This window comes from Marmota monax, unplaced genomic scaffold, assembly GCF_021218885.2.
Source record: "Marmota monax isolate L192 unplaced genomic scaffold, Marmota_monax_Labrador192_F-V1.1 WCK01_AAM20220418_F8-fsc00171, whole genome shotgun sequence".
NCBI classification, from domain to species: domain Eukaryota; kingdom Metazoa; phylum Chordata; class Mammalia; order Rodentia; family Sciuridae; genus Marmota; species Marmota monax.
Genome location: NW_026694658.1, coordinates 152,758 through 178,837, shown reverse-complemented (window position 1 = coordinate 178,837; position 26,080 = coordinate 152,758). Strand labels below are relative to the sequence as shown.

Genomic DNA, 26,080 nt, shown 5'->3' with positions numbered 1-26,080 from the left:
AGAAGGGTTTAGAGTTTATGGATCCTGCAATCCTATTTCCCAAGTATCTGGGTCAGTGGCTCTAAACATTTTTCCAAGCCAAGTGTAGTGGTGCACACCTGCAATCCCAGCTTCTAAGGAGGCCGAGCAGGAAGATCACTTGAGGTAAGAGTTTGAGGCCAGTCTGAGTAACACAGGAAGATCCTGTCTTTACAGTTTTTCAGAGAAAAAGAGCAGGGCAGGGGTAGCAGTGAGTTTGGGACCCCGAGGGGAGTTTAAAACTAATAATCTGGACTAGGGATTGTCCTTGTATGACCTTTGGGATAATGCCCCACTTTGATTTTCCTGACAGGACTGCTTTATCTGTTCAAGGAAACTAGAAATCCAGACTGCCTGCTTATCTGATGATGTAGAAGTAAGGCCTTCCAAAGTCCATAGTAGGTTTGTTATGGAGTCACTATATCAGCATTTTTCACATTTTTAAAAGAAATGCAACCCAGTTATTGATTGATTGATGCTCTCATGCCCATGCTTATTCACTCAGCAAATCTTTTTAGAGAACTTACTATGTAGCGGACACTGTGTGAGGTGCTGATGAGAGGGTGGGGAGCCAGAATGGCGTAGTCTGAGTGCCCTTAGAGCTGGAAAATGGGCATTGAATCAAACAGCCTCTAGGGAATCAAACCAAACAAGCCCAGGTGGGGTAAGCCCAGGGTTTTCTGTCGATAATTTTCCTGCCTCTGGGTGTTCTGCCTGTGTAAAGATACAGCTGGTAGGTCTCAGACTAAATCAGAGGTAATGAAGAATTGTCTGTGATCTCTCATATGAAGGTTGAAAAATCATAAAATGAAATTCTCCTCCAAGCCCCTCCACCTGCTCCACAGCCACAGAGACCATCATCAAACCCTGCGCATAAACACTAGAGAATGAGGAAATCCATTGCTTCATTTCATTCTCACCTTAGAACTAGGAGGTTAGTGACCTGGTGCTGCCCATTGCACAGATCAAGAACCCAAGATCTAAGAGAAGTGAGGCAGCCTGCCAAAGCCCAGGGCCAGGCCAGGACTGAGATGAGGTTTGCGAATGAGACGGGAGGGAGTGGGCCCAGGGCATGACTTTTTTTTTTTTTTGCTACCAGAGATTGAACCCAAGGGTACTGAGCCACATCCCCAGCCCCACCCCATCCCACCTTTTTTTACTGTACTGGGGATTGAACTCAGGGGCACTTGCCCACTGAGCCACATTCCCCACTCTATTTTTTTGTGTTTTATTTAGAGACAGGGTCTCACTGAGTTGCTTAGTGCCTTGTTTTTGCTGAGGCTGGCTTTGAATTTATAATCCTCCTGTCTCAGCCTCCTGAGCTGCTGGGATTACAGGTATTCACCACTGCGCCTGCCTCCCCAGAACTTTTTTATTTTATTTTTTAATCTTTGCACACCTTTATCAGCCCTGCAAATGCAAGGCCTCAAAAATTTGGGTTAAGTCTCAGAATTGTTCCCCACAGAAATTGTTTCCCCACGGTAAAAGGTGAAAGAGTTATATGATCTGAAGAGAAACCAGACTATCCCTAGCTCTTTTTAAAAAATGTTTTATTAGAGACAGGGTTTCACTAAGTTGCTCGGGTCCTCACTAAATTGCTGTGGCTGGGCTTGAACTTGTGATCCTCTTTCCTCAGCCTCAGGAGTTGCTGGGATTACAAGTGTGGGCCACCACACCTGGCCAGGGTGTGACTCTTGATTCTTCTCAACAGTGCTGGGCAGGCAGCCGCCAATGACTTGCTAGACAGACCCCCATGGATCTGGAGACTCTAACCGCTGCCCTTTATCTCTCCTCCGGATGGTGCACACAGATTGGATGGCTCTAGGCAGCAAGATCTCTGGACTCTAGAACACAGCTAAGGACGTGCACAGCTGGTGGGACAATGGAAACACGGGCTTTGAAACATATTCAAACAAACCACACTCCACACCCTCCTCTGCCAAAACTGACCAATGACCCCAGAACCGGGACTGGATTGTTCCTGAGAAACCTGGCATGGCTTTGGCAATTGCCTGACAAAGGATTGCAGCTCTTTGCCACCATTCATCTTTAGAGTATCTTCATCTAAGCCTTTACTGCCATAAAGGAAAAGTCAGCTGCATTTGGAGTGAGTGGGATTGTTCAGCTAGTCATGTTTAGAGTCACCTTTCTATGACATTAAGATCTCGAGGAGAGTCACTGGAAAGTCTGTGAGGCCGGCTAATTCCACTGCAAGTGAGGAATGTGTTTATTCTTCCAAGGGGCAAAGATCCCCCACTCAAAGTGACGCTGCTGCATTGTGTAACCAGGAACACGGGTTGTTGCTGATGTAAACAAATAGCCAGGGCAGAGCTGCCAGGAGCCTGGGTCTCATTTTCCCAGAGGTGTTTCTTATGAATGGTTGTGCCCAGTGAAGCAATTTCCTGCCTTCTAAACTTCTGCCTACTAAACCACATCTCCTATCTATCACTGCCTGGCTCTGGGTCATAAAGCAATTCACCCCAAGCCAATCAGAGCCTGGGCAGAAGTCCTTGAGTAACAGGAAAATTACCCTCCACCTGCAGACACTTTGCAAGCTAGTGGCTTTGCAGTTTCTGAACGTAAATATCACGTGCCTTACCCCATGGCCTACCTCTGCTCATGGGAGATGTGGGGCCCACAGATTTGTTTCTCAGTCCCTGGTTCACTCTGTCCAGGTACTGGCTGGCTAGTGACCCATTACCTTGACCTGGGGACCCTACAGCCTGAAGAATATTTTTCACTGTGTCAGATACTAATTTATAGGGCCAGAGCCAGGGAAGTTCAGACAGGGTCCCAGGCATGCAGACCTGGTGGACAAAATCAGTGAGGACAGAAGAAAAAATTGGACGAAAACAATTCCAGGAACTCTTTGATTTAGACAGTCATTTTGAACTTGTGGCTCTTTCATCTGGAATGCCTTCTCCACCCACCCCTAACCCCTAATCTGCCTGGTTAACTGTCACTCCTTCTTCATGACAGCATTCATGTATCTACCAAGGAAGCTTCTCTGATTTCCACCCAAGCAGAATTTCCTCCGTTGTTCTACCACTATACTTTCTAACACATATATATTGTATTGAAATCACTTGCTAATTTGTTTGTCTCCCCAGCTGGGCTGGGATCCTCTTCAGGGCACTTTAGAATCTCCAGCTACCACCACAGTTCCTGGCCCAAAGTTGGTGTGTAAAAGAGGTACTTTTGAATAAGAAAAACTTTCCCGTTCCACACTAGGTGCTTTGCTTATTGAAAGTGAATGAAGTTTGAAGATCTAGTTAAGCTGGTAAATAAGGCATAACAGAGGATCTCTGCCTTAAAGTAGTTTGTAATCTGAAATCTGATGAATGGTAGGCATATTTGCAAATGGGGTATAGAGATTGGACCTATGGATAGATGGAAGTGGTTTTTAATTTTTCCTCCTTTCTTTGGGTGTCAACTTCGAAGCTGAATTGAATTAGAGAAGAGGCCTGTTTCTCATTTAGCTCTTTCGATCCTTTTAACTTTCACTTGTAGGAAAGCATTAAACAAGCTGCAGGTCTAACTCTCCAGAGTCCTCATGAGCTATAAAGTTCCACCCTGAATAGTCGTTTTTTTTTTTTTCCTCTCTGCTTTCTCTTCATCCCCATCTACAAAAGTAGTACCAGTGACTCACTCGTTTCTTTGAATCTCAGGGGTGCTCAGAGAACAGTGGGGGTAGTGGTGGGGATAGGTGTGTACTTGGGTCATTGTCCAAACATAAACTGGTGAAGTCCATAACGTGCATACATATATTCATTAAGAAAAACAATTACTGGGTGCTTCATATATGCCAAGTGCCAGATGGGGACAGACCAGCAAATAAAACGCTGTGTCCCTGCTCTAACAGAACTTACATTCTAGAAGAGGGAGACATTTGATGACCAAAGGAGGGAGACCATCTTGCTATATCATGTTGTCCTCCTTGTAGGGCTAGATCACATTTACCAGGCACTTTCTCATGTACAAGGCAAAGGACTTTATGCATTTTTTCTCATTTAATCCCCAGCCAACCCCATTTTCAGAGATGTTAAGAAGGCTTCCAGCTGGGCGAGGTGGTGCACATCTGTAATCCCAGTAACTCGGGAGATTGAAGTAGGAGGATCACAAATTCAAAGTCAGCCTCAGCAATTTAGCAAGGCCCTAAGCAACTTCGTGAGACCCTGTCTCTAAATAAAACACAAAATGGGCTGGGGAAGTGTCTCAGTGGTTGAGTGCCCTGAGTTTAATCCCTGGTACCAAAAAAAAAAAAAAAAAGCCAACTATCATATGGCTTGTAGGTGGTAGAGTCAGGATTTGAACTCAGATTCGAATGACTCCCTAGCTGAACTCTTAACCACAACTCTTTATGGCAGCAGTAAATATTTACTAAATGGACAAATGAGTAGATGAATGGTTAACCCTAATTACGGTGGCAACCTGTGGTTTTGTCACCGCGATACAAACATGAGCAACATGTTTATCATTTACTTATTGATTCGGGTTGTCCCAAATCATGGCTCCTGTTAAGATTTTTTATAAAGATTAAGGAACAAGTATCTTTCTTGTTACTAGCTATGTTACCTGGACAAGACAAGACAAGCTATTTTATAAAAATAATGATGAATTAGAATGGAAAGGGCTATAAAAAAATAAATGATCACCTTGTCTTTCTGGGTTTGAATTTCTGAGTTGGCTGTAAAGTCTCTGTACTAGGCTGAGCAATGACCCCCTAGAAGTGTCAGGTCCTACTCCCTTGAACCTGCAAACGTTACCTTAAAAGGAAAAAGGGTCTTTGCAGAGGTGTTTAAGGAAGAGAATTCCACAGAACACAGGCGAAAACTAAATACAATCTCATGTATTCTTATAAAAGGGAGGAAGAGAAAGGTTTGACACAGAAGAGAAAGCAAAATGACCACACAGGCAGAGATTGGAATTATGTGGCCAAAGGCCAAGGAATGCTGACAGCTACTAAAAATATTCTCCTTTTGAGCCTTGAGAGGAAGTATAATCCAACTGACAACCTGATTTGGGCCCAGCAATGATAATTTTGGATTTGTGGCTTCCAGAACTGGGAGAGAACACATATATTGTTGTAAGCCACCAAATTTTTGGTCATTTGGTCATTTGTTTTGTTTTTGGTACCAGGAATTGAATCCAGGGCTGCTTAACCACTGAGTCCTCTCCACTCCTTTTTATGTTTTATTTTGTGACAGGGTCTCGATAAATCCTTAGGCCTCACTAAGTTGCTGAGGTTGGCCTTGAACTTGCAATCCTCTGGCCTCAACCTTCTGAGGCACTGGTATTAGTAGGTGTGCACCACGGCACTCATTTGGTCATTTATTATAGCAGCTAAAGGGATACAATGGAGTCTCTCTCTCTCTCTCTCTCTTTTTTGATTTTTATTTATTTATTTTTTAAATATGTATCTCTTTTTTCTTTTAATTTTTTATTGTGGGTTGTTCAAAACATTACAAATTTCTTGACATATCATATTCCACACTTTGATTCAAGTGGGTTATGAACTCCCACTCTCTCTCTCTTTTTTATATTTATTTTTTAGTTGTAGTTGGACACAATATCTTTATTTATTTATTTTTATGTGGTGCTGAGGACGGAACCCAGGGCCTTGCCTGTGCTAGGCAAGTGCTCCACCGCTGAGCCACAACCCCAGTCTCAACTACCAGTGCACCCCCACCTCCCCTCTCCTCTTTCTCTTTTTTTTTTCCCTAGTATGTATTAACACCCAACACATTGGTTTATTTAGTACGTATTTAGTATATTGCTATTCAGTTATTGCTGACTCCTTCCCAGTAGAACGTAAGCTCCATGAAGAAGTGACCTTTCAAAAGCTGCATTTCTTTCCATGCTTAGAAGAGGAAGTAGCACATAGCTTCAGTAAACATTTGTTGAGTGAATGTCATGTTACTGGAGAACCTGACATCTTATAGATTCAGTAATCAGTCATCACAGCATGACGTACTGCAGGGCATTCCCTAAGGTGCCACTCTAGAGAATAACCAAGCTAGAGCCCATGCTCAGTTAACAGTTTTTCATTTCCTACTTTCTATTTCCTACTTTGTTTAGAGCCCAAACCAACCCTGAAATTAGTTTTGATGCCTCTTGTTATGACTTGGGATATGAGATATTCCCCAAATCTCCTGTTAATGCAGGAATGTTCAGAGGTAAAATGATTAGACTATGGGAGCTGGAACCCAATCAGTCCATTCCAGTTTAAATGGACTACTGGGCTGGGTGGTTACTCTGGGCCAGCAGGGTGTGGTCAGAGGAGGTGGATCACGGGGGTGGGGGGGCCTTGGAATGGTTTATCTTCCCTTTGGACCCCTCCCCTTTTTCTGCTTTCTGGCTGCCACAAGGTGAGCAGCTTCCCTCTGCTATACCCTTCCACCATGATGCTCTGCCTCATCTTGGGTGGGCCCAGAGCAATGGACTTGGCCGACCATGAACTAAACCTGTGAAACTGTGAACCAAAGAGAGGGGAGTAATGAAAACTTACCTTATTGCCACAAAGTTGTTCTTGTTGAGTGTTTTGGTTACAGCAATGAAAATTAACCTTCCTTCTTTCTTCATGTTTAAGCCATCAGGAAATCCTGGTATCTTCAAATACTCTTATCACCTCTATTACCTAGGTCTGGGGATGTAGCTCAGTGTTACATTGCCCTGGGTTCAATCCCCAGGACCAAGACAAAACAAAACCAAACCTTGAAAAAACAGCTTTATCTGTTTATCCCTTTCATAATTTATTTGGATTAACAATCTATCAGTTTATTAAGGATGTCAAGACAATAGAGTACAGGAAAGAAATCTTCCTTTTGGGATTACAACAGTATATATCTGATGAGAAAATAAAATAGGTGCAAAGGAAATATCTCGTATTTGTGTTGTGTGATCTGTTGACATAAATGTACACATAAGGCCACAAGAAACTTGCTTTGATGATTCCTGCCTTTGATATTGCTTGCTCCATGTTTGCTTTGCTTGGTCTCCATTAGAAAGTGTTTCTTCTATATACATACACCCAGGAAAAAGAAAGTTCATCCCAGTGTGTGTAAAGTCCTGCACACCCGAGATTCATTTATAAAATAGTCATGTTGTAAATCTCAGCAGGCAATCCAGTATTTGCCTAGCCACAATGACCTCTGCACCCAAGAGGGAAGGAGGGAGGGGAAGGGAGCAGGAGAGAGGAAGGGAGGGAGGGAAGGCAGAATCTTATAGGCACTTGGTTCAGCTCATTGCAATTTCTCATAAGTATTCAGCCTATGTGATGGGTAAGAAGTATAAATGCATGTCTTATTCCATTGCACCATCCATTTCTGACAATTGCCATTTTTTCCAGAGTAGTTATTGATGGGCATTTGTTTGAATTCATTCCTAATTCAAAGGGGACCCAAGGGCCCTGTTCATCCTTGGGCAAAAATTAGCTTCTGCCTTTTCCAGAACTTAACCTTCCTGGCTCCCCATATTCTAAACCAACCTTTGTAGGAGCAGGAAGCCAGTTTTAGCCCCAGCTTCAGGGTATGCTCTATGGCCCTCTACTCCTCATGCTGTGTCTTCTTCTTTCCCTGAGGAAGACAAGGCCTCACCCCAGTCAAGCCTCTCCCCTATCCTTGGGCCTCTCTGACTCAGCTTTGTTTGCCATAGAAACAAACAAAAGCATTTTACCAATTATTGGCAGTTTTCTTTACCAAAGCATCAAACTGGTGATGAGGTTATCTGGAAATATTGCCCAAGCCCAGAAGACTCCATGAAGGGGTGCTCTGGGATGAGAGAGTCCTCACTAACACGTGGTACTCATGGTACAGCCAGAATTCTAAGTATTTAACATGTATTCACTTTTTAACTCCTCAATGGTCTTTTTTTTTAAATTTTTTTTGTCAATGGATGTTTGTTTTTATTTATTTATATGTGGTGCTAAGAATTGAACCCAGTGCCTCATACATGCTAGGCAAGTGCTCTACCATTGTTCTAAGACCCCAGCCCACTTCAAGGGACTTTACGAAGTAGGTACTAGTATTACCATCCCAATTGTACACAGGGACCAGAAAGGTTAAGTGGTAGGGTTGTTGATTCTAATCAAGGCATTCTGGCTCCAAAAAGAATATCAAAGGACTGCCCCCAACTGTGGGCCAGGAGCTCAGACTCCTTGACTGTCTGCATTGTATTCTTATCTACCTGAATTCAGCACTGAACAGGGTGTTTATCTGTGTCTTTGGAGGGAATACCCCACAACTGTTTGGCATGAACCAATTTAATATGATTTAAAGTAGGTTTTTCATTACTGATTTCATTTCCTATCCATGGATGTTTGAAGGAAGTCTGACTCCCCCAGTGCTCACCCTAGAACATGACAGCGGGTCCTGGAACATCTATCTGTCTGTTAGCCTGGACTCAGTGTGTACAGACAGACACAGGACCCCCCATGTCTGGACAGAGTGGATACCCTTTCCTCTCTTTCAGTTAATTGATTGGTTTAGAAAGCTGCTGCTATGAGGCTACAGGTTGAGGCAGGGATGCTGCTTAGCAAAGGCTCTGGGTTCAAACCTCAGCACCACAAAGAAACCAAAACCAAAACCAAAACCTGCTGAATTTTCTAGGGATTCTCAATTGCCAGGGTCATCTTTTTACATGTCTTGGTTCAAATAGGGTTTGGTTAGGAAAAATCCCCACAGACTTCTATGACCTTCTGGGCTGTGAAGATTATTACACCAATGAAAGTTCTAGTTCTAAAATCTGCTAAATGTAGACACTTGTTGTTCCTGCAAAAATGTGATCCAGATATGGGGTTCTAATATGGGGTTCTAGGCTAGGGCTGATGCCTATATTCCCTTCCTCTTCCTGGAACTTGAGATGTTTTTTTGGATCATCTCAGTTCGTAAAATGGGTCTTGTCATCTTTCCACATAGAGTGCTTGGTGCTGTGCTTGGCCATGTCCTTAACCCTTTTTAACCCCACCCATGAACTTTCTCTCAATCACTTCATCCCAGGGGACCGAGGAACCAATGGAGGCCAGTATTCCATACCCATAAGTATGGAATATCAAAGTACTGCCTCCAACTGTGGGCCAGGAGCTCAGACTCCTTGACTGTCTGCATCGTATTCTTATCTACCTGAATTCAGCACTGAACAGGGTGTTTATTCCTTTGGAGGGAATACCTTACAACTGTTTGGCATGAAACAATTTAATAGGATTTAAGGTAGGTTTTCATTACTGATTTCATTTCCTATCCATGGATGTTCAAAGGTAGTCTGCCTGCCTGCCTGCCTGCTGTAGGTATTTCACTTCACTGGATTTTTTTTTCTGGTACCCAGAATTAAACCCAGGGGCAATTAACCACTGAGTCACATCCTAGCCCTTTTTATTTTGAGACAGGATGGCTAAGTTACCTAGGGCCTCACTAAGATGCTGAGGTTGGCTTTGTATCTGCGATCCTCCTGCCTCAGCCTCTTGAGTCTCTGGGATTATAGGAGTGTGCCATCATGTCTGGCTCCATTGGGATTTTGAAAAACCTGTCCTTCAGCGCCTGGTCAGGCCTGGTCAGCACAGTCTCCTTGCTCATACCTTCCTGGGAAATGCACCCTTAGAAGTAGAGAAAGCACAGGCCAGCAGGCCCAGTTATGCAGAAAAGGAGACAGCAAAGGAACGTGCCCCTCCCCCTTATCTTGGAGTTGGGTTCTTGGTAGTCAAGTCCTTGCTGAGCGTCTCCAGCCCTTTGGCTTTTCACCTTTTGGACTATTTGTGTTCATCAGCATCCTCACTTGGGGAGAGGATCTGGGTAAGTGGTGACATCCACAGGAGCCCGTTCTCCTAGTCCCTGGCAGCCCTACAGAAGGAAGAGAAGGTGGGAAGACTGGCTGGAATGAATGCTTAAAAGGAGGCTGGAACAAGTTACCCACTGCATTTTCAGTCTTCCTGCCTTTTGCCTGTTTCTATGCCCCCGAGAACCGGCTCCACAGCTTTGCCTCTGTGAGCTGCAGGGAAGGCGGCCATGCTGGCTCCTGCTCCAGCCAGACCCCTTCACAGGAGGAAGACTGGGGGAACCAAAGCTCCCCTACTTTGAATAGCAGGCAAGGTGACGCAAAGACTCCAGGGATAGGACAGCAGGTGCAGGCTCCTCCACATTCCAGGGGACACAGGCTTCGATCCATAGGGTAAGTGGAAAACCCCAAGGAGACCAGGGCCAGAGGCTCTGGGTGGAACCATGGCAGGGGAGGTGTCTGAGACAGAAATATGAGACTCTGGGCAGTGATAAAATAAACTGTTTTAATAGGAGGCTTCCTGAGATGGCCACTTTTTTTCTTTCTTCTTCTTCTTCTTTTTTTTTTTTTTTTTGCTATCAGCCAGTCAGTGTCCCTGCCCTGAGGTTTCTTGGGTGTGCCCTGGCTGAACTCCTGGCCCCACTGGAAGCCAGGATGTCACTCTGACATCTCCAGCCCCTCCAGGCATCCAGAGGTGTGTGTCTTAACATTGGGAGATGGATGTTAGCTGGTGGTCAGTCCAAAGGATGCTGTCCTTCTGTGTGTCCAGGCCAGAGGGAGGTGGGTGAAGGGCTTCACTTCCCATTTGGGGTGTTTCTCCATGGGGAAGAGAGAGGTGGCAAATCAGTTTTGAAAGTTCAGCTCTGACCTTTACAAAGAAAACTAATAGGCACTTTAGTATTATATACAGGGTAGAGGGAGACGATGCGGAGGGGAAATTGCACTTAATTACAGTAGTTTATAGTTTACACCCATTGGACAAATTTACTTCTTTAAAAGAAATCTCGAGATCATTTGGGCTGGGGGTGGGGAGAGGGATTTGCTGATATTTACAGTGGGTTTGGCTCAGTTCAACAGTGCGTGTCCTCCTCTCCTTGTTTCAGTAACAGATTCAAGTTTTCGCATCAGTTTGTTCAATGAAGGGTCACAACACGGGCTCTACCGTTTTCCCTCTGCCTCCTGCGCGGTTTCGTATGGCCCACCTCTAGGATGGACAGGAGCACTCGACATCTTGGGAGAGGCATCATGACAATACTGCATAGAAGGGAAGCTGGGCTTCAGGCTGCGCCTCCCGAGAGCGGATTGTCTGAGGTGCCAGCAGGATGTCAGCTAAGCAGGGACCTCTCACAGGTGCTTGTCAGGTCACTGGGCTTTTCCATGACAGCTGCCCAAAGGGTGACGATGTAGAAAACAGAGTCCTTGTTGCTGTGCACCAAGTAAGTGATATGTGGGCATCACCAGGCTTGCAGTGGACACTGCAGAGAGAGAGGAGAGAGAGCTCAGCTGTGTGCATTAGGCAGGGACATTAGTTTGGCTTCTCCAAGGGAGCTGACACCTGGCTTAGCTGGAGAGAGCTGGGGGTGGGGGACTGGGCATCTAGGGCTAGGCAGTTCTACATGTTGGTTCTGAAGCACACACTTCCTTGGAGCTGGCTTTTCTGGCCACTTCAGTGGAGAGAAGTAAATTGCTGGGGACCTTGTAATAGTCCTAACATGCTGACCTTAACCCTGAAATTGAGCTCCTCTTTTTGTGAGAGTGGTATTTATACAGCACTCAGGCCAGTGGCAAAGGCAATTGGGTGGGTTGCCTCTTATGGAAGTGTTTCTTCCTAAGATCTCTAAGCACAGGGGTGCCCTAGATCACTGCTTCTCAAACTTTAATGGCCCTACCAGTACAGAAAGCCCATTAGAACATAGACTCTGGTTCTATTCTGATTCTCAGACCGGGTGGGCCTAGGAATCTGCATTTCTAAGAATTTCCCAGGCTGTTCCCATGCGCTGATCTACGTGGAGCAGCGAGGCCATAAGTCATGTGAGAAAATGACCCCTTACTCAAACTTTCCGTCCAGGAAGGAACTTTAGAAATTGCAAAGTGCTTTCTCAAGATTTGTTACTATTAGGACAAGAAACTTGAAGGACTAGGGAAAGGATTCAAGGGATGAAGCCTCTGATGCTATGCTTCTTGGGGGCTGGAAAAGGAGACCCCAGAATGGTTGGAGCAGCCCTCTGAGAGGAGTTACTCCACCTGTGTGGGGCAGCTCCCCCTTCCAGAGCACTGGACCTCTTTTAATTAAACTGTTTGGCAACATCCTCCTCTCCTTTTCCTTTTCTATTTCTTCCTCCTCTTTCACTTTTATTGGCATCCAGGGTTCTGCCTTTTGGCTTAGTGGCTTATTCTCTCAAGACTCCCTGCCCACAGCGCACATGTGCATACACACACACACACACACACACACACACATATCTACCACAACTACCAGAGGCCTATCATTCCATTATTATCTCATAAATCAGTGTTCCTAACCACAACCCCATATGGGGTTACCATTTTTGTCTACTTTACAGATTAGAAAAACAAGGCTTAAAGAGAGCTAATGATTATGAAAATAGGAGAGTGTGCAGAGACTCAAATGGGTTTGGGATGATCTCCCAATGTGAGATTTTGTGTGTGTGTGTGTGTGTGTGTGTGTGTGCTGGGGATTGAACCCAGGGCCTTTGCATGCAAGGCAAGCACTCTACCAACTGAGCTATACCCCCAGTCCCAGTGTGAGATCTTTATGGGACTAGGAGTCTTTTATTTACTTATGCTGTGCTTTGGCCAAGTTACTCCCTCTCTGCCTCAATTTCTTCCCATATAAATGAAGGCTGTGGTGGGTTTGGATGGGTTGATATAGCTGAAGTCCTCTAAATGGTGCTTGGCACAATCCTGCACAGGGGGCTTCTCTCCATGCTGCTTTTGAGGGCTCTTAGAGTGGGCCTGAGTTGTGCATTCATGTAAGGAGACAGGTTTCTGTCCCTCCTACATTCTTGAGGGCGTGGTCAGGGTTCTCTTCATACCCTTTGCCTTCTCTTTCTCCCTCTGCCCACCCCCACTCTTGAGTTTCTTTACTTCCCACTATCAGCCTTTTTCCAAATTTCAGATTTCAGGTAGAGGAGAGGGAAAATGGCTTGTGACCCTGCAGGTTTCAATAGAAGAGCAAACAAGAAGGGCAGATAAGGAGACGCCAGTGAGATTCTATGACCTGTCATTAGGGATGGGCTTCCCAGCTATCAAATGTTTGCTCAAATAATAAAATGGTGGCAGAGCCCTAAATGTTGTCAAAGGAACTAGAGTTATTTGCCCCCTTCAGAGTCTAAACACAAACATCTGATAAGGGGTGCACTGTGGTCCCTTAGTACTAGAGGCCCAGCATACCCAGCCCCCCAGGAGCCTCCCCATAAGATCCCTGAGTGACTATCCATCTGGGATGGGGTAGCAGTGGCCCTCATCTTGAGAAGGTTCATTGCATGATGGTAACAGCTACACAGACTGTGGTCCTTCCTTGTGCCGGGAGCCACACTCAGGGCTTCATATACATTCTTGCAATTATTTCTTCCATCGTGGGCTGGGGGTGTTGCCCAAGGGTAGAATACTAGTCCAGCATGATTGAGCCCTAGGCTTGATTCCCAACATTGCAAAGTAGTTCTCCCATCAACCCTCTGAAGTAGGTGCTTGCCATTCATTCACTGGACACATTGTTGGGTGCCCGCCATGGACTTGCACTTTTAGGGGTAAGGTGATGCAGCTGTGGACAAGGTCTACCCACAACCTCACAGAGTTTCTGTTCTAATGGGAGTTTTGAATGACAAACAAGTAAATGTAAATACATATCTTCCTATATAATCAACTTTAAATGGAGATAAGTACTTTGTAGGAAAATAAGCACGGTTGAGTGCCTCTGAGTTCAATCCATGGTACCCTCCTCACCCCCCCAAAAAGAGAGAGATCACTCTGGCTACTGATGGGGCCTCTAAGGGGATTAGTTGGAGACAAGGAGTGCCTGAACTAGGACTAGAATAGTACCAATGGGAATGGCGGGAAGTGGCCAGATTTAGGATGCATTCTGAAGGATTCCCAGCAACACTTGTTGATGGACCAGATGTGTGGCATAGAGAAAAGAATCAACAGTATTCTCAGGTATCTTACGTAAACAAATGGTACAATTTTTGGAAATGGAGAAGCCCAAGGAGGAAGAAATTTGGGTGGGGACCAATAGGGGTAAAATGGAGAGTTCCTATTTTAGGTATGTTCAGTTTGAGAGGCATATCAGATATATTTGGCATGTTCATGTCCCTGTCAAAGGTATTGCATTTGTCAAGAGGCCCTCTGTGGGCAGAACTGAATTAAGGAACTGTCAGTGTGTGCACTTGATCCAAAGTTATGGGATTGGAGGACACTCAGGTGTGGGTATAGACAAGAAAAGGCTGAAGAAAGAGCCCTGTTCTCTCCAACACATGAGTTGCTAGTTAAGGAGATGAGAAGGGGCTGTAGGAGGAGAACCAGAAAGATGGCACCCTAAAATCCAGGGAAAAGGAGGGCAGTGAACAGCTGTGTCAAAGGTATTGAAAAGTAACTGCTGGAATTAGCAACATGGCAGTGTGAGCGCGCAGTACACAGGGGAACATGGGGTCAAAAGCCAGTCTGCAGTGGACTCTAGAGAGAATGGAGGGCGAGGAAGGAGAGAAGGCTAACACAGATAACCCACTTCTATCATTATTAACTTATAAGTGTTGCTCTATTAATTGAAAGTAAAAACTATAATTCCAATTTTACAGAGGTACAGCCCAAAGAGATTGTAAGTACCTGTGCCCAGATTCTCACGACAGCCAAGCTCGTGCTCCTAACGATTATATAAGACCATCTCCTTCTATCTTCCATGTGGCAACAGGGACAAAAATGCCCTTTGTCATTTAAAAACCTCCTTCCCAAGCTCTGGAAATCCTCAGGGTCACCATGTCGGGAATCCGAGTGTGACCCAGCTTCCATGAACTGGCTGTTTCCTTTGGGCCAGGCACCAAGTGACATGTGTTACAAGTCCTCTTACAACCAGTCCTTTCAATGATCCCATGAGAGAGGTGTCATTCCCTTCATTTTATAGGTGAGGTTCGGAGAGGCTAACCCATTTCCCTGAGGTCACACAAGTAGAAAGTGATAGAATTTGGAGCCTGGATCTGCTTAACTCTGGGGCTGGTGCCTAGCCCTCAGACCATTGTGCCCCGCCCCGCCCGCAGTGAAGAGAGTTGGGAGAGAGGGTACAGCCACAGAGGTTTTATGGTGAGGCTGCCACCTCTTTCTTGTCAGCACCCCTGACTAGTGACTGCTCTGGGGGCCTCTCTTGCCCTCCCTATAAAGTAGGAAGTGAAGCAGTGGGGTAGAGAAAGTTGTGGAAACAAGAGTCGGCTTACAGCCTGCCCACACTTGTCCTAACCAAGGTCAGTGCTTGCTGCGGTCTTATTTCCAGACCAGTGGGGCATTGTTATGCAAGAGCTCAGGCACAAACCCACTCAGAAAGCAACTTGCCAGCACCCACGACTTGAGGAGGAGGGGGAGACATATGCTCTGGGAAGGACAGATGGCAGTAGCTGCAGAAGGATTCTTGGCAGAAGAAAGTGCCAGCCTGGGGTTCCTGAAACGTGATCCCCAAGGCCCCTGAGGCATGCCTGTCTTCACAACAGGAAGTACTGGGGTCAGACAGACAAAAGTTCACAGACAGGTTTTAGCCTTATACTTGCATAATCTTGGGTCTTGAGTATGGGTGCTTAAAAATGGACATTGGAAAGTGAATGTTGTTAATGGATTTGGAATGAGAAGTCCAACTCTGGAATTTATCATCTGTGTAAACTTGTCCAGAACCCTCCCCATCTCAGAACCTCAATTTTCTGCTCTGTAAATCAGGCATACAAATATTTACTCTGCAGGATGAGTAGGGGGTTAGCCAGACAAGGTAAGATAGAAAAGTGCCTGGAGGGATGCTTAGAAAGTGGAAGGTATTCAAAATATACTAATTCAGAATCCATCCACCCATCCATCCACCCATCCACCCATCCATCCATCCATCCATCCATCCATCCATCCATCATCCATCATCCATCCATATATACTGAATATCTACTTTAGCCCAGGCAGTTAGGTGAACACAAAGGGCTTGGGTGCTTTGAGTAGTCCTTGGACTACTTGCTGTTTTTCCAGGAGCTGGTGGAGAGGGGACCTGTGTGTCAGCAGAATGGGAAACAGGGATCAGGAGCTCAGGTCCAGGATCTGGGTTACTGTCAGAACTCCTCTGACCACGTAGACCAGGCACTGAGTGCAATATTGAAGGCATCGGCACAAGGGAAGACACCAGTCTTCAGAAAGGATCTCAGACAGGAGAGGAATTGGGAAGGAGCTCCACTTTGAATATTTTGTGAGATGGGAATAGGATTTCCTCCCATTTATACATGAGGAAATTGAGTCTTACACTGGGCAATTAACTGCCCAAGGTCACATAGCAGACTTAGGTCTCTCAGCTTTTCCTACCACTGCACATGCCTCTAAAATAGCATTGCCCAGAGTGTGTCCCTGTGACCTGAGCACAGTGCACACTAATGACCCACTTCTACACTCAAGTGAAATGTTCCAAGAAGCCCTGCCTGAGGTGTTTAACTATGTTTAATCCAGAAGTTCTCCCAACACATTTTTAACAAGAAAAACTTCTCTCCCCTCACCTCATATGCCTCCTGACACTTAGCAATGGTTTTAAAATCCCTCTTGGAAAAAAAATAGTTTAAAAAAAAGAAAAATTGCTACCAGGACTCTTTGGCAACTCACTTGTGACTTTTTGCCCTAGGAACAGAGTTTGTAAAAACTGTCTTCACCTTGGATATTTTGTGCTGTCCGGAGATAGCACTTGAACCTCATTTTATTTCATTCTGCTTTTCTATTCTTCCTTGTCCTTTGGTTTGAAAGAAGAAATTTATCTGATTGGAACTTAGCTTAATTTTTTACTTTGGTTCCTTACCACCACAGACAACAGAACAAGTAACAATTACCATGGGAATTTTAGAGGGATATTGGGTTGGGTGTGGTGGCACACACCTGTAATCCCAATGACTTGGGAGGCTGAGGAAGGAGGATTGCAAGTTCGAGGCCAGTCTCAGCAATTTAGCAAGCCCCCATTAAGCATCTTGGAGAAACCCTGTTTCAAAATAGAACATTAAAAGGGCTAGGGATATGGCTCAGTGGAAGAGCTGCACTGAGTTCAACAGGGCAGGTTAAAAAAAAAAAAGAAAATAAAAAGATGAGTATTGGAAGGCAAATGTTGTTTAAATGGAAGGAGTCCAGGATTTGGAGTCAAAGACCAAAGTCCAGAGGTCATGCTCTAGAATTTACAATCTGTGTGTGACCTTGGGCAGGTCACACTCTGTCTCTGAGCTTTGGTTTCTTTGTACTTAGATTGCAATAAAAAGAAAATGATGATATGGTGGTCATGAGAAATATAAACTATAAAGTTCTACATGAGGGTTTTTTTCCTCCTTACTGAGTATAATAATCATCTTCATAATTGCAAAACGAGTCTCTTGCCAGACTCCTGAACTATCTGAGGATGCAGAGACAAGTTCATAGTACATTAACAGGCGGCTCACACAATGTCAAGGTTGGCTGGCTACTGTGTCCAACAGAGGAGAGAAGCCACTTGGGCGCTGGTAGCAGCATGTTGGGGAGCATCTTAAAGCATTCTGATTAAGAGACCATTTCCTGGATTCATAGGACTCGTTTCAACAAGCAAGCATCAAAGTCAACTTGGGAAAGACAGGAATAATTAATCACGGTCCTGTCTAGGGCTGACCAAGTGGCAGATGGATTGATAAACCTTTCAAAGGGGAAGGTATTCCCAAGGAGGGCTGCTGTGCCTGGCTGCCCTCCTGATTGAGATTTGTGAGCACAGATAAATGTTTTCCCTGCTCACTACAAAGAGTGGGAAATTGCACGGGAGTCGAAGGGCAGGGCAACGGGGTGGGGTGGGGGTTGTCCTTTCATCTTCTATTGGGTGAGAGAAGAGTGGCAAAGCAGGTCCCACACCCCTCTCCCTCCACCCCCAATGCCAGAGCCCAGCTGCCCAGGTCATGTGTCTATTTCAGCACTTAAGATGTGCCAGGCACTTAATCTACGAGACCTCACTGAATCCTTGGAACAAGAGGATGTTACAATCATCATCATTTTAAAGATGAAGACTGAAGGCTCAGGGAGGTCAAGTTCACAGGAGTAGTTAATGGCAGAATGAGAAATAGAACCCACCTGCTCCACTTCACTCTAGGCCTAGAAGATGGGGGCACTGTAAAGAGCAAGGACTGCTGAGCCCATGAAAGAATCTCAGAAGCACAAGGTAGTGGATGAGGTATGATTTGCAGGGCTCAGATGGAAAAAGACCATCAACTAGACAATCCTGCAGAGCCCTCTGACATGAAGTTCAAGGTTGTCGCCTCCTTATCTAGTAATCAATAAAGGCCAAACAGTTCCCACACTTCTCAGACCCCAGGTACTAAAAGGCCTTATTGTGTTACTCTGGACTCATCATCTGTGTGCAGACATGGCGTCTTGTTTTTTAACCCACAGAGCCCTGCTGCAGTCCAGATATCTGAGCTGCAGCCATGAGCCTCGCTGTTGGTTGCTTGTCTTTACTAGTCGTCTCCTCTGTGGGGAAGTGGCAATTACTCATCAACTGGAGCAGTGACTAAGCCTCTGGATTCCCCACTTTTAGCACACCAGGAAGTAGATTCTAGGTTTCTCAATAAAACACCAACTGAATGCAGACCCCTGAAATGGCCACACTGTCTACTGGGGGAGTCTCCATGGGATGGCAGAATCGGGTCATTCCCTGGAGCTTCCAGTGTCTGTGTCTAACGTGGATCCTGGCCTGGGGGGATGAGCTTCAGGATTCTTGATGCACCACACACCTTCCCCACTGACCACTTTTGCAAAGTAAGAAACTCAACAAATGATCTGACCATCTCCCGAGTCCTGCATGGAAACACCTTTTCTATGACCCTCTGCCATTCCATTGCAGAGTGCTCAATCTCAAGGCCTAATGGCTCTGTGTGATTCAGGCTCCAGTGACCTGGCAAACTTCAGTCCTCATTTAGTGCTCTTGTTAGGGATGCTGGGGGAGCATAAGCCCCTTTGGCCTGTGACCTCAGAAATTCTTTTAGCAAGTAACTAAAGGAGCCTCGGAAGTGGCTGAATCCGCACCGCCCCATGCCTGCCCCATCCCGCAGGCATTACCTGTTTACTGGAAGACATGTTGGTGAGTGTACTGATGCTGCTGGTGTCTGTGACCACCATTGCAGATGGAAACCGGGAGGTGTGGGAATACTGGGGGGGCTCCTGCTTGTGTGCATACACTGCAGAGAGAGGGAAAACAAAATCAAAGTGTAGATGTAGTTACATATGCAGCTACAGACTTCCACATTCCATGGTATAGCTCCTGTTTCCCTGGGCAGATAAAAGAGGGTTATGGTTATGTTTGGAAAGAATGCAATGTGGCAAAGACCTGGCTCCTTCATTGAGTTATATAACCTCAGTTTCCTCACCTGTAAAATGGTGCTGATAGCTATTGTAGGTGAGGAGATATCACGAACAGCCTTGCACAGTGTCTTGTATACAGTAGTACTTTGGAACACTTCTGTTCCTCTGACTTTCGATAAAATAATAGGTGCCTGGCTATCAGCAAGTGATCCTTAATTATTTGTGGCACAACTAAGATTTTAAGTCAAAAAATGTTCTAGCCAGGTACATTGGCAGGAGGATCACAAGTTTGAGTCCAGCCTCAGCAACTCAGTGAAACTCTGTCTCAAAATAAAATAATAAAAAGGCCTGGCAATGTAGCTCAGTGGGAAATGTAGCTCAGTTCTCAAAAAAGAAAAAAAATTCTAAGTAGCCAGCCAACATGAAGTACACGGCCAAGCACAGGTTTGTTCTTTCAGCCATGACTCAAAACACCAGGTCTTCTGCCAGAGTTGTAGACTGATTGACAACTGCAATTAGACACATGTACAATTAATTGTATTATTCTGGGCTATTCTAGTTGGCACTGAAATGATGTCATAGCCTTATGACATCATAGACATAGAAAGGATAAACCAAAGGAGACCAGATTCAAATAAATCTTTCAGGAGCATGTGACTCAACGTTCTGTTTCACCAGTACTTGTCTACCACATCTGGAACATTTTGATTCAGGTTAGTTATCAATAAGAATAATCTAGGGGGGAGGGAAGAATAGAAGTTCATTGGATTAGACAAAGGGGGATGAAGGGAAGGGAGGGAGGATGAGAATAGGAAAGACAGTAGAATGAATCAGACATAACTTTCCTATGTTCATATAGGAACACACGACCAGTAAAACTATACCACATACAACTGCAAGAATGGGATACTAGTTAGAATAAGTTATACTCCCTGTCGGTATAATATGTCAAAATACACTCTACTGTCATGAATATCTAAAAATAACAAATACAAGTTTTTAAAAAAGAATAAATTCCAGGTCACATGATCAACTAATGAAAACATGCAGATGCTTGGCTATAAGGGAGGGACAAGCCTGTTCTCAGAACACGGAGCCTACCAAGGAGTCCTCCAGTGGGGAATGGGAGTGAAGGTCACATGCTGCCTCAATTTGCCCTTCTTATGCAGGGAGGTTGTTGTGTTCTCTCTTTGTGGCTAGCCAGGCCTGCTGGGCCTCAGCAACCCACAGGTCACCGATGACCACTCTGACTGTCCCAGGCTTGGCCATGAAAGGAGCCTGCCCAGACAAGGAAGGGGGTAGGAGCAAAGAAGGAGCATATCACCTAGCTCTGGGGGAGAGAAGTGAGCCACTTGTGGTCTGAGACTCTGCTACAGGATGTGGCAGATTTTTAGAAGTCACGAATATGTGATTGGAATGTGAGATGGTGCCCAGAAACCAGCTCTGCCGGCCCGAGTAGGGACTGAGCCCTGAGGATAGAAGGCTGAACTTGGCTGTTCTCTTTCAGACCTACAGCTTTGTTCAGGAGTTTCCAGGGGAGAAACTCAAATCCCCTTTTCCATCCTTGCCCTCTGAGAGTCCCTTAGTAAGCAATCACTTGCAGTTCTAATACTCTTTATGCTTAGTAGACTCTTTATGCAATTCATCCCTATTTTTATTTAATTTGCATAACCACGCTATAAAGCATACTATTCCCATTTTATCCAGGGAGAAACAGAATCGGCATAGGTAAGTAATCTGCCAGTTGCTGCACAGCTGTTAAGAGTCAGAGCCAGGATTCAAATCCAGGTCTGTCTGACTTAGGATGAGTCTACACTGGACACTTTCCTGGTATTTCTGAAGCAGGGACACCATCCATTCTTTCATGACTCCTCCCAAACTCAGAGTCCAGGAGCCATAGGCAGACCTGGCCAGAGGCCTGGAGGCCTGAAAGTCTGTCTCAGGATGCAAGACAGAGATAGGCAAACTTAGGGGAGGTATAGAAACTGGATGTGGGGTCTCCTCTGTGTGAAGGGTATAAACTCTGACACTCATTTGGGTTGGTGTGCAGGTAATAGTTTCCACCTGTTTGTGTTTTTTTGATTAGAAATATCTAGGGCCTATAAATTGAGAGTGTAGGGACTCCAGAAGATTCTTTTATTTCAGAGAGACAAACAAGATACACATTATATGCTTCCTTGAATTATTTGGTAATGGCTGCTTGGAATCTTGGATTGAAGAGCCTAAGTTGAGCCTCCCTGGGAAAGTGCCACAGCTGATCAGTGGTACCTTTCCCACAGGTACTGGAATGAGAAATTGTGCTGTGTGTTCCACATCCCATCTCCAACTCCCCTTTACATGGAGGCCTAAGCTGTTCTTCACACACTTGCCCCTGGGAATCTTGTGGGTAGGTAAGAGGACTAAAAAAGGAAGAGCAAGACATGACAAAGAGTTGTGCTTGATAAATCATTTTGATTGATTATGGGTAAGGAAAAGTGACCAAGCCAATAACCTTCCAAGAAAGTCACCACCCAAAGAGGAAAGTGATCGGGGTGCCTCCTCCCCCATCACTCTTGTGTCCTTACTGTGTGAGTTCTGCAGCTGAGTCACAGCAGCCATGAAAGGTTGCTGGGCCATGTGGCTGCCGGGGCTCTGTTGCATGAGGGGCTGCTGGTGAGGGCTGTGCAGCTGCTGGGAGAACTGGACGGGCTGCAGGGCTGCCAGGCTGCTGGCCACACTGTTGATGACTGGGACGCTCTGTGCTTGGGAGGTGTTGAGGCCTGTGGGGGCAAGAGAGAAAGGTCAGAGATGGCTTCAGGGATGAGAAGAGGTGACAACCATCATTGACAGAACTCCTGCTCAGTGTATGCAGGATGAGCCTGTTAGGTAAGAGACTGCATGGGAGGCGACTTGGTAGACAAGGAAGCTGAGACTTGGAGAGATGATTTTCCTTGTTCAAATTCCACAGTGGGTTGTGGAATGAAGACATTCATGGAAACAATCTGACTGGAGCTGGAGAAACTCCCAAAATCCTGTGAAACTCCCCAACTCAGCTCCCTTGAGGTTACCAGAAACCCGGGAAAGCTGACTCTACTTGCCTGCTCCCACCCACGCTGGACTGTGAAAAAAATGCTGGTCTTGGTGCCCTTGGCAGAGTTATAGGTGTTCATTCTAGGTCATGGATTATTGCCCAGATTTGTCTTTCCAGTAGAGGGCAGTGGTGTGTAGGGACCCACATTTTGATTCAAAACAAAATAAAGGTCTGAAGACCCTATATAGCAGACTATGCAAAGACCCAGAGGGAAGTCAAGTGACAACTCTCTTGATTATAGCAGAGCCGGAGGAAAGCACTGGAACTCAGTGGGTCTATGAAATAAGTGTATCATAACTGTCTGCACAGGGCTTGTGGTATCAAAAGTTCCAGGTTTGGGAAGGAGGAAGTAGTAAGTCAAAGGTCAGCCCTCACAGTGGCAGTGGATCTTGCCATCTTTCTGTTCTGGGGGTATGAGGGCCTCTGTGGCTTGGGATTGTATCTATATCCTGAGACCTCTTTTAGGACCTGGAGTAGGACTAGGTCCCCTGGTATGCACTCTGTAGCTTACTCCCTGGGCAGGACTCTGGGGAAGACACCTGAGGCAGGGCTGGAGTGGGGACAAGAGAAGACACACAAACCTTTTACTTGGATTAAAGTTCCTTTGTTCATGCTTTCAGCGAAGTAAGGGGAAGAATGGGATTGAAGAAAGAAATCCAGAAAGAAGATCTAGATTCAGAAAGGACACCTAGAGAGCCTTTCCTGAATCAGAGATGGTTTCATAAGTAGCCTTGTGGGAAGTCCTCCGTGGAGATAGCACAAAGTCCTCAACAATTGCTTACTCACAGAGCTTTAGCTGATATTGTTATCAGAAACCTAAAAGCTAAGACCCCTGAACAGAAAGGAAGGGGGAGTAATCTTCCTCTTGACTCTCCTGGGTGGAGGTGGGGGTAGGACCCTCTGATCATCATCAGAATAGCACCATCTCCAATTGACTGGGGCGGGGTCGGTTTCTCCCCAAGCCAGCCTATCACCTGAAACTCTGATATCTTTTTTCACTATGCCACCCCCTACTTGTGGTCTCAGTCTCCTAGGAAGCCCCACAGATTGGCTATTTTTCCAGGAGTCCATGGTCACTGCTCTTGTGGGAGGAAATCTCTGGCCAGAAAAAGCAAATTCATCTGTTTACTATGGTTGATATTTGAGGGCATAGTTCTAAAACTTTCCTGAGCTTCAGAGCCTTTTGGGGGCACTCTTTTAAGAAATATACCTTCCAGGAGTTGGAGAAGTAGGTCAATGGTACAGCACTTGCTTAGCATGTGTGAGGCGCCCCCCACCCCCCTGCCAGAACTCCAAAAGGAAAAAAAAAAAAAGAAAAAAAAAAACGGGGAAAAAAAAAGAAATATACATTCCTGAGCCCTGCCCAAGCTTAATGACTCAGAACCTTCAGAGGTGGGGCCTAGGAATCTTATTTTCCACAGAGTCTGCGATCCTGATGTGCCTTAGTTCCAGGATGGAGAGCCTCTGATGTCATTCTAGTTCCTGCAGTGTGACTCTTGATATTTTCATCCATTTTCTGGGCACAGATTCCTGCTTAAGCAGCTTCTGCTGGAAGCAGTCCAGTGGACGAATAGAGAATGAGGAGTTGGCATGGACAGATCCTGTATCCTGAGTCCTCTTATCCCCAGACACAGCCTCCGTACGCAACAACATTTGAGTCTTGGCTCAATGAGAATTTCTGCAACTGGCTCTTCATCTGATACTCCTTGGGGTGGGACCATTGTGTCTCTGCAGAAGTCTGCAGCTGATCCTCGCCATTCTTCACACTGAGTGCCCCAAGTACACATGCACACCCACCCATCTAATGTACCTTCCAGTGCTGCCCACCTGCTATCAGAGGCCACTGTGGGAAGACAGAGAAGTATGGCAGAGGAGATTTAGAAGAACAAAATTGAAAAATATGCAATGGCTCTATAGAAAACTTTAGTTCAGATTGTACCCAAAATAATATATACAACTGTGTATGTCAGCCAAAGCCTGACATGGGAAGAAGGAAGGCAAATGGAACACTGGTGTATTATTTTGGTTATAGAAGTATGGAAGTGCCTATCTTACCCATGGGTTTTTTTAGTTTAATCTTTTAGAGGGCAAGCAAGCTGGTTTCAGGTATCCTATCTCATTCTCAATCCAAACCCTGCTATTAATTAGGTTATCATTGTCCACACACATACCAGAGGGTTTGTGAAAAGAGAGTAAATTTTAAATAATTTTTTAGTTTGCAAGTTTTCTAAAGGCTTCTCCATTCCCACTCTCCTTCTGCATAAATCAATGCAGAATGTGTTAATTTCCCAGCAGTCAAACTCAGTCAATAAATCTATGTGCCTTCAGTGGGCCCAGCCCTGTTCTGCCCTCAAATGACACGTAAGTCATTCCCTTAGGAAGTGATCCCAGTTCCGAGTGATCCTAAAATCTGAGAGCCAGTTTAGGGAGAGATGAGGGAAGGAAAGAAAAATTCAGGAAGCAAACAAAGAGGTGGTTCACATGGACAATAGACACAAGAATGGCCAAGAGGACACAGGGCAATACAGAGTGAAGTAAAAGATGACCAATGTGTCACCCTTAGATCTCTCCTGAGTCATCTCAGAATACTTCTGAGGGTCACCATGGTGGTTCTGAGAATCAGTGACTTTCCCTGAGTTGTCCCAGTGAGTCTACGAATACACAGAACACTTGTCAACATGAAAACTCTTCAGAGATATCCACAGCCACAGCCTGCTTCTGGCTTCCTATGGGCTGGAATGGCCGGTCTGTGATGGGAAGCAGCCTGTATTGGAACGGGAGCCTCCTGGTGCCGAAAGGAACTGGTACATTTCTCTGTCTTTAGGCATGTGCCTAAATTACCTATTTCTCCTTAAAGTTTCCAAAGCTCAGACACACTGTGACAGTGTCCCTCTGGATCCTCCCCATGTATTTTCACCTTTAGTTATAAAGAGGTCTTGGCTCCACATAAAATTTCCTATTCAGAAGGAAACCCAACATGTCTTGCTCCATCCTCACCAACACAAAGAACTGCCTGAAAAATATGCCACATACATAAGCTGTGACATTATACATATTCATGCTTTATAGATTTACAAGCATGTCTGCATTCACTGCCATTTGATGGCTTCAACAACTCACTTTATAGATGAGGAAATTGAACCTCATAAAGTGCAATGATTTGACCTGTGCCGTCCAGCTAGTGATCAGGATTCAAATCCATTCCAAAATTTTCCTCTCGCTTTGAACTAAACAATATGAATATTGTTAAGGAGAGAGAAAAGGAACTAAAGAAGTTAGATACAAAGCGGAGTGCCTATGGTCCTTTTTAAAAATCATGTTGATTTGCTTCCCATTTTTCTTCTCCCTGGCCCCAAGTGTTCTGACCAAGAAGAGAACTTACTTTGTGCAATGGCCATGACTCCGGACAGGGGGGTCATGATGAGGTTTTGAGATTGCTGGGGATTGTGGTGGGACAGGCTGTGGATGTTCGTCAAGGTGCTGACGGGGGGCAAACCTCCTCCTGAGACTGCTATCTGCTGGAGAGGATAAACAAGAGTAACATGAGTGCAACTGGAAATACAGAGGGCAGTTTCCAGAATGACAGGACTTAGCAATTCCTTGGCACAGCTAACTCGCTAATTCATCCATTCACTCAATGAGTATGAAGCACCTACTGTGGGACAAATACTCTAGGGGCTGAGA

The 26,080-nt window shown here is 45.3% G+C and overlaps 1 protein-coding gene and 1 non-coding gene across 8 annotated transcripts in view; both read right to left on the bottom strand.

Annotated features, from left to right (window-relative positions):
* Positions 1-1,425: 1,425 nt before the first annotated feature.
* Positions 1,426-1,544, bottom strand: LOC124078470 (U5 spliceosomal RNA). The gene has a single exon (XR_006846907.1). It is a non-coding gene; the product is annotated as a U5 spliceosomal RNA (small nuclear RNA).
* An 8,733-nt stretch (positions 1,545-10,277) lies between these two features.
* Positions 10,278-26,080, bottom strand: part of Hnf1b (HNF1 homeobox B) — a 51,657-nt gene continuing 35,854 nt past the window's right edge. For 3 of the 7 annotated variants that reach the window (XM_046423178.2, XM_046423180.2, XM_046423183.2), the window contains exons 6-9: positions 25,779-25,914; positions 21,891-22,085; positions 19,084-19,202; positions 10,278-11,261 (exon numbers count right to left, since the gene is read on the bottom strand). In XM_046423178.2, coding sequence (XP_046279134.1) covers positions 11,241-11,261; positions 19,084-19,202; positions 21,891-22,085; positions 25,779-25,914 — 471 coding nt within the window. In that variant the 3' untranslated portion in view covers positions 10,278-11,240. The remainder of the gene's footprint in view (positions 11,262-19,083; positions 19,203-21,890; positions 22,086-25,778; positions 25,915-26,080) is intronic. The other 4 variants (XM_046423179.2, XM_046423181.2, XM_058572319.1 and 1 more) reach the window with 3 other exon arrangements.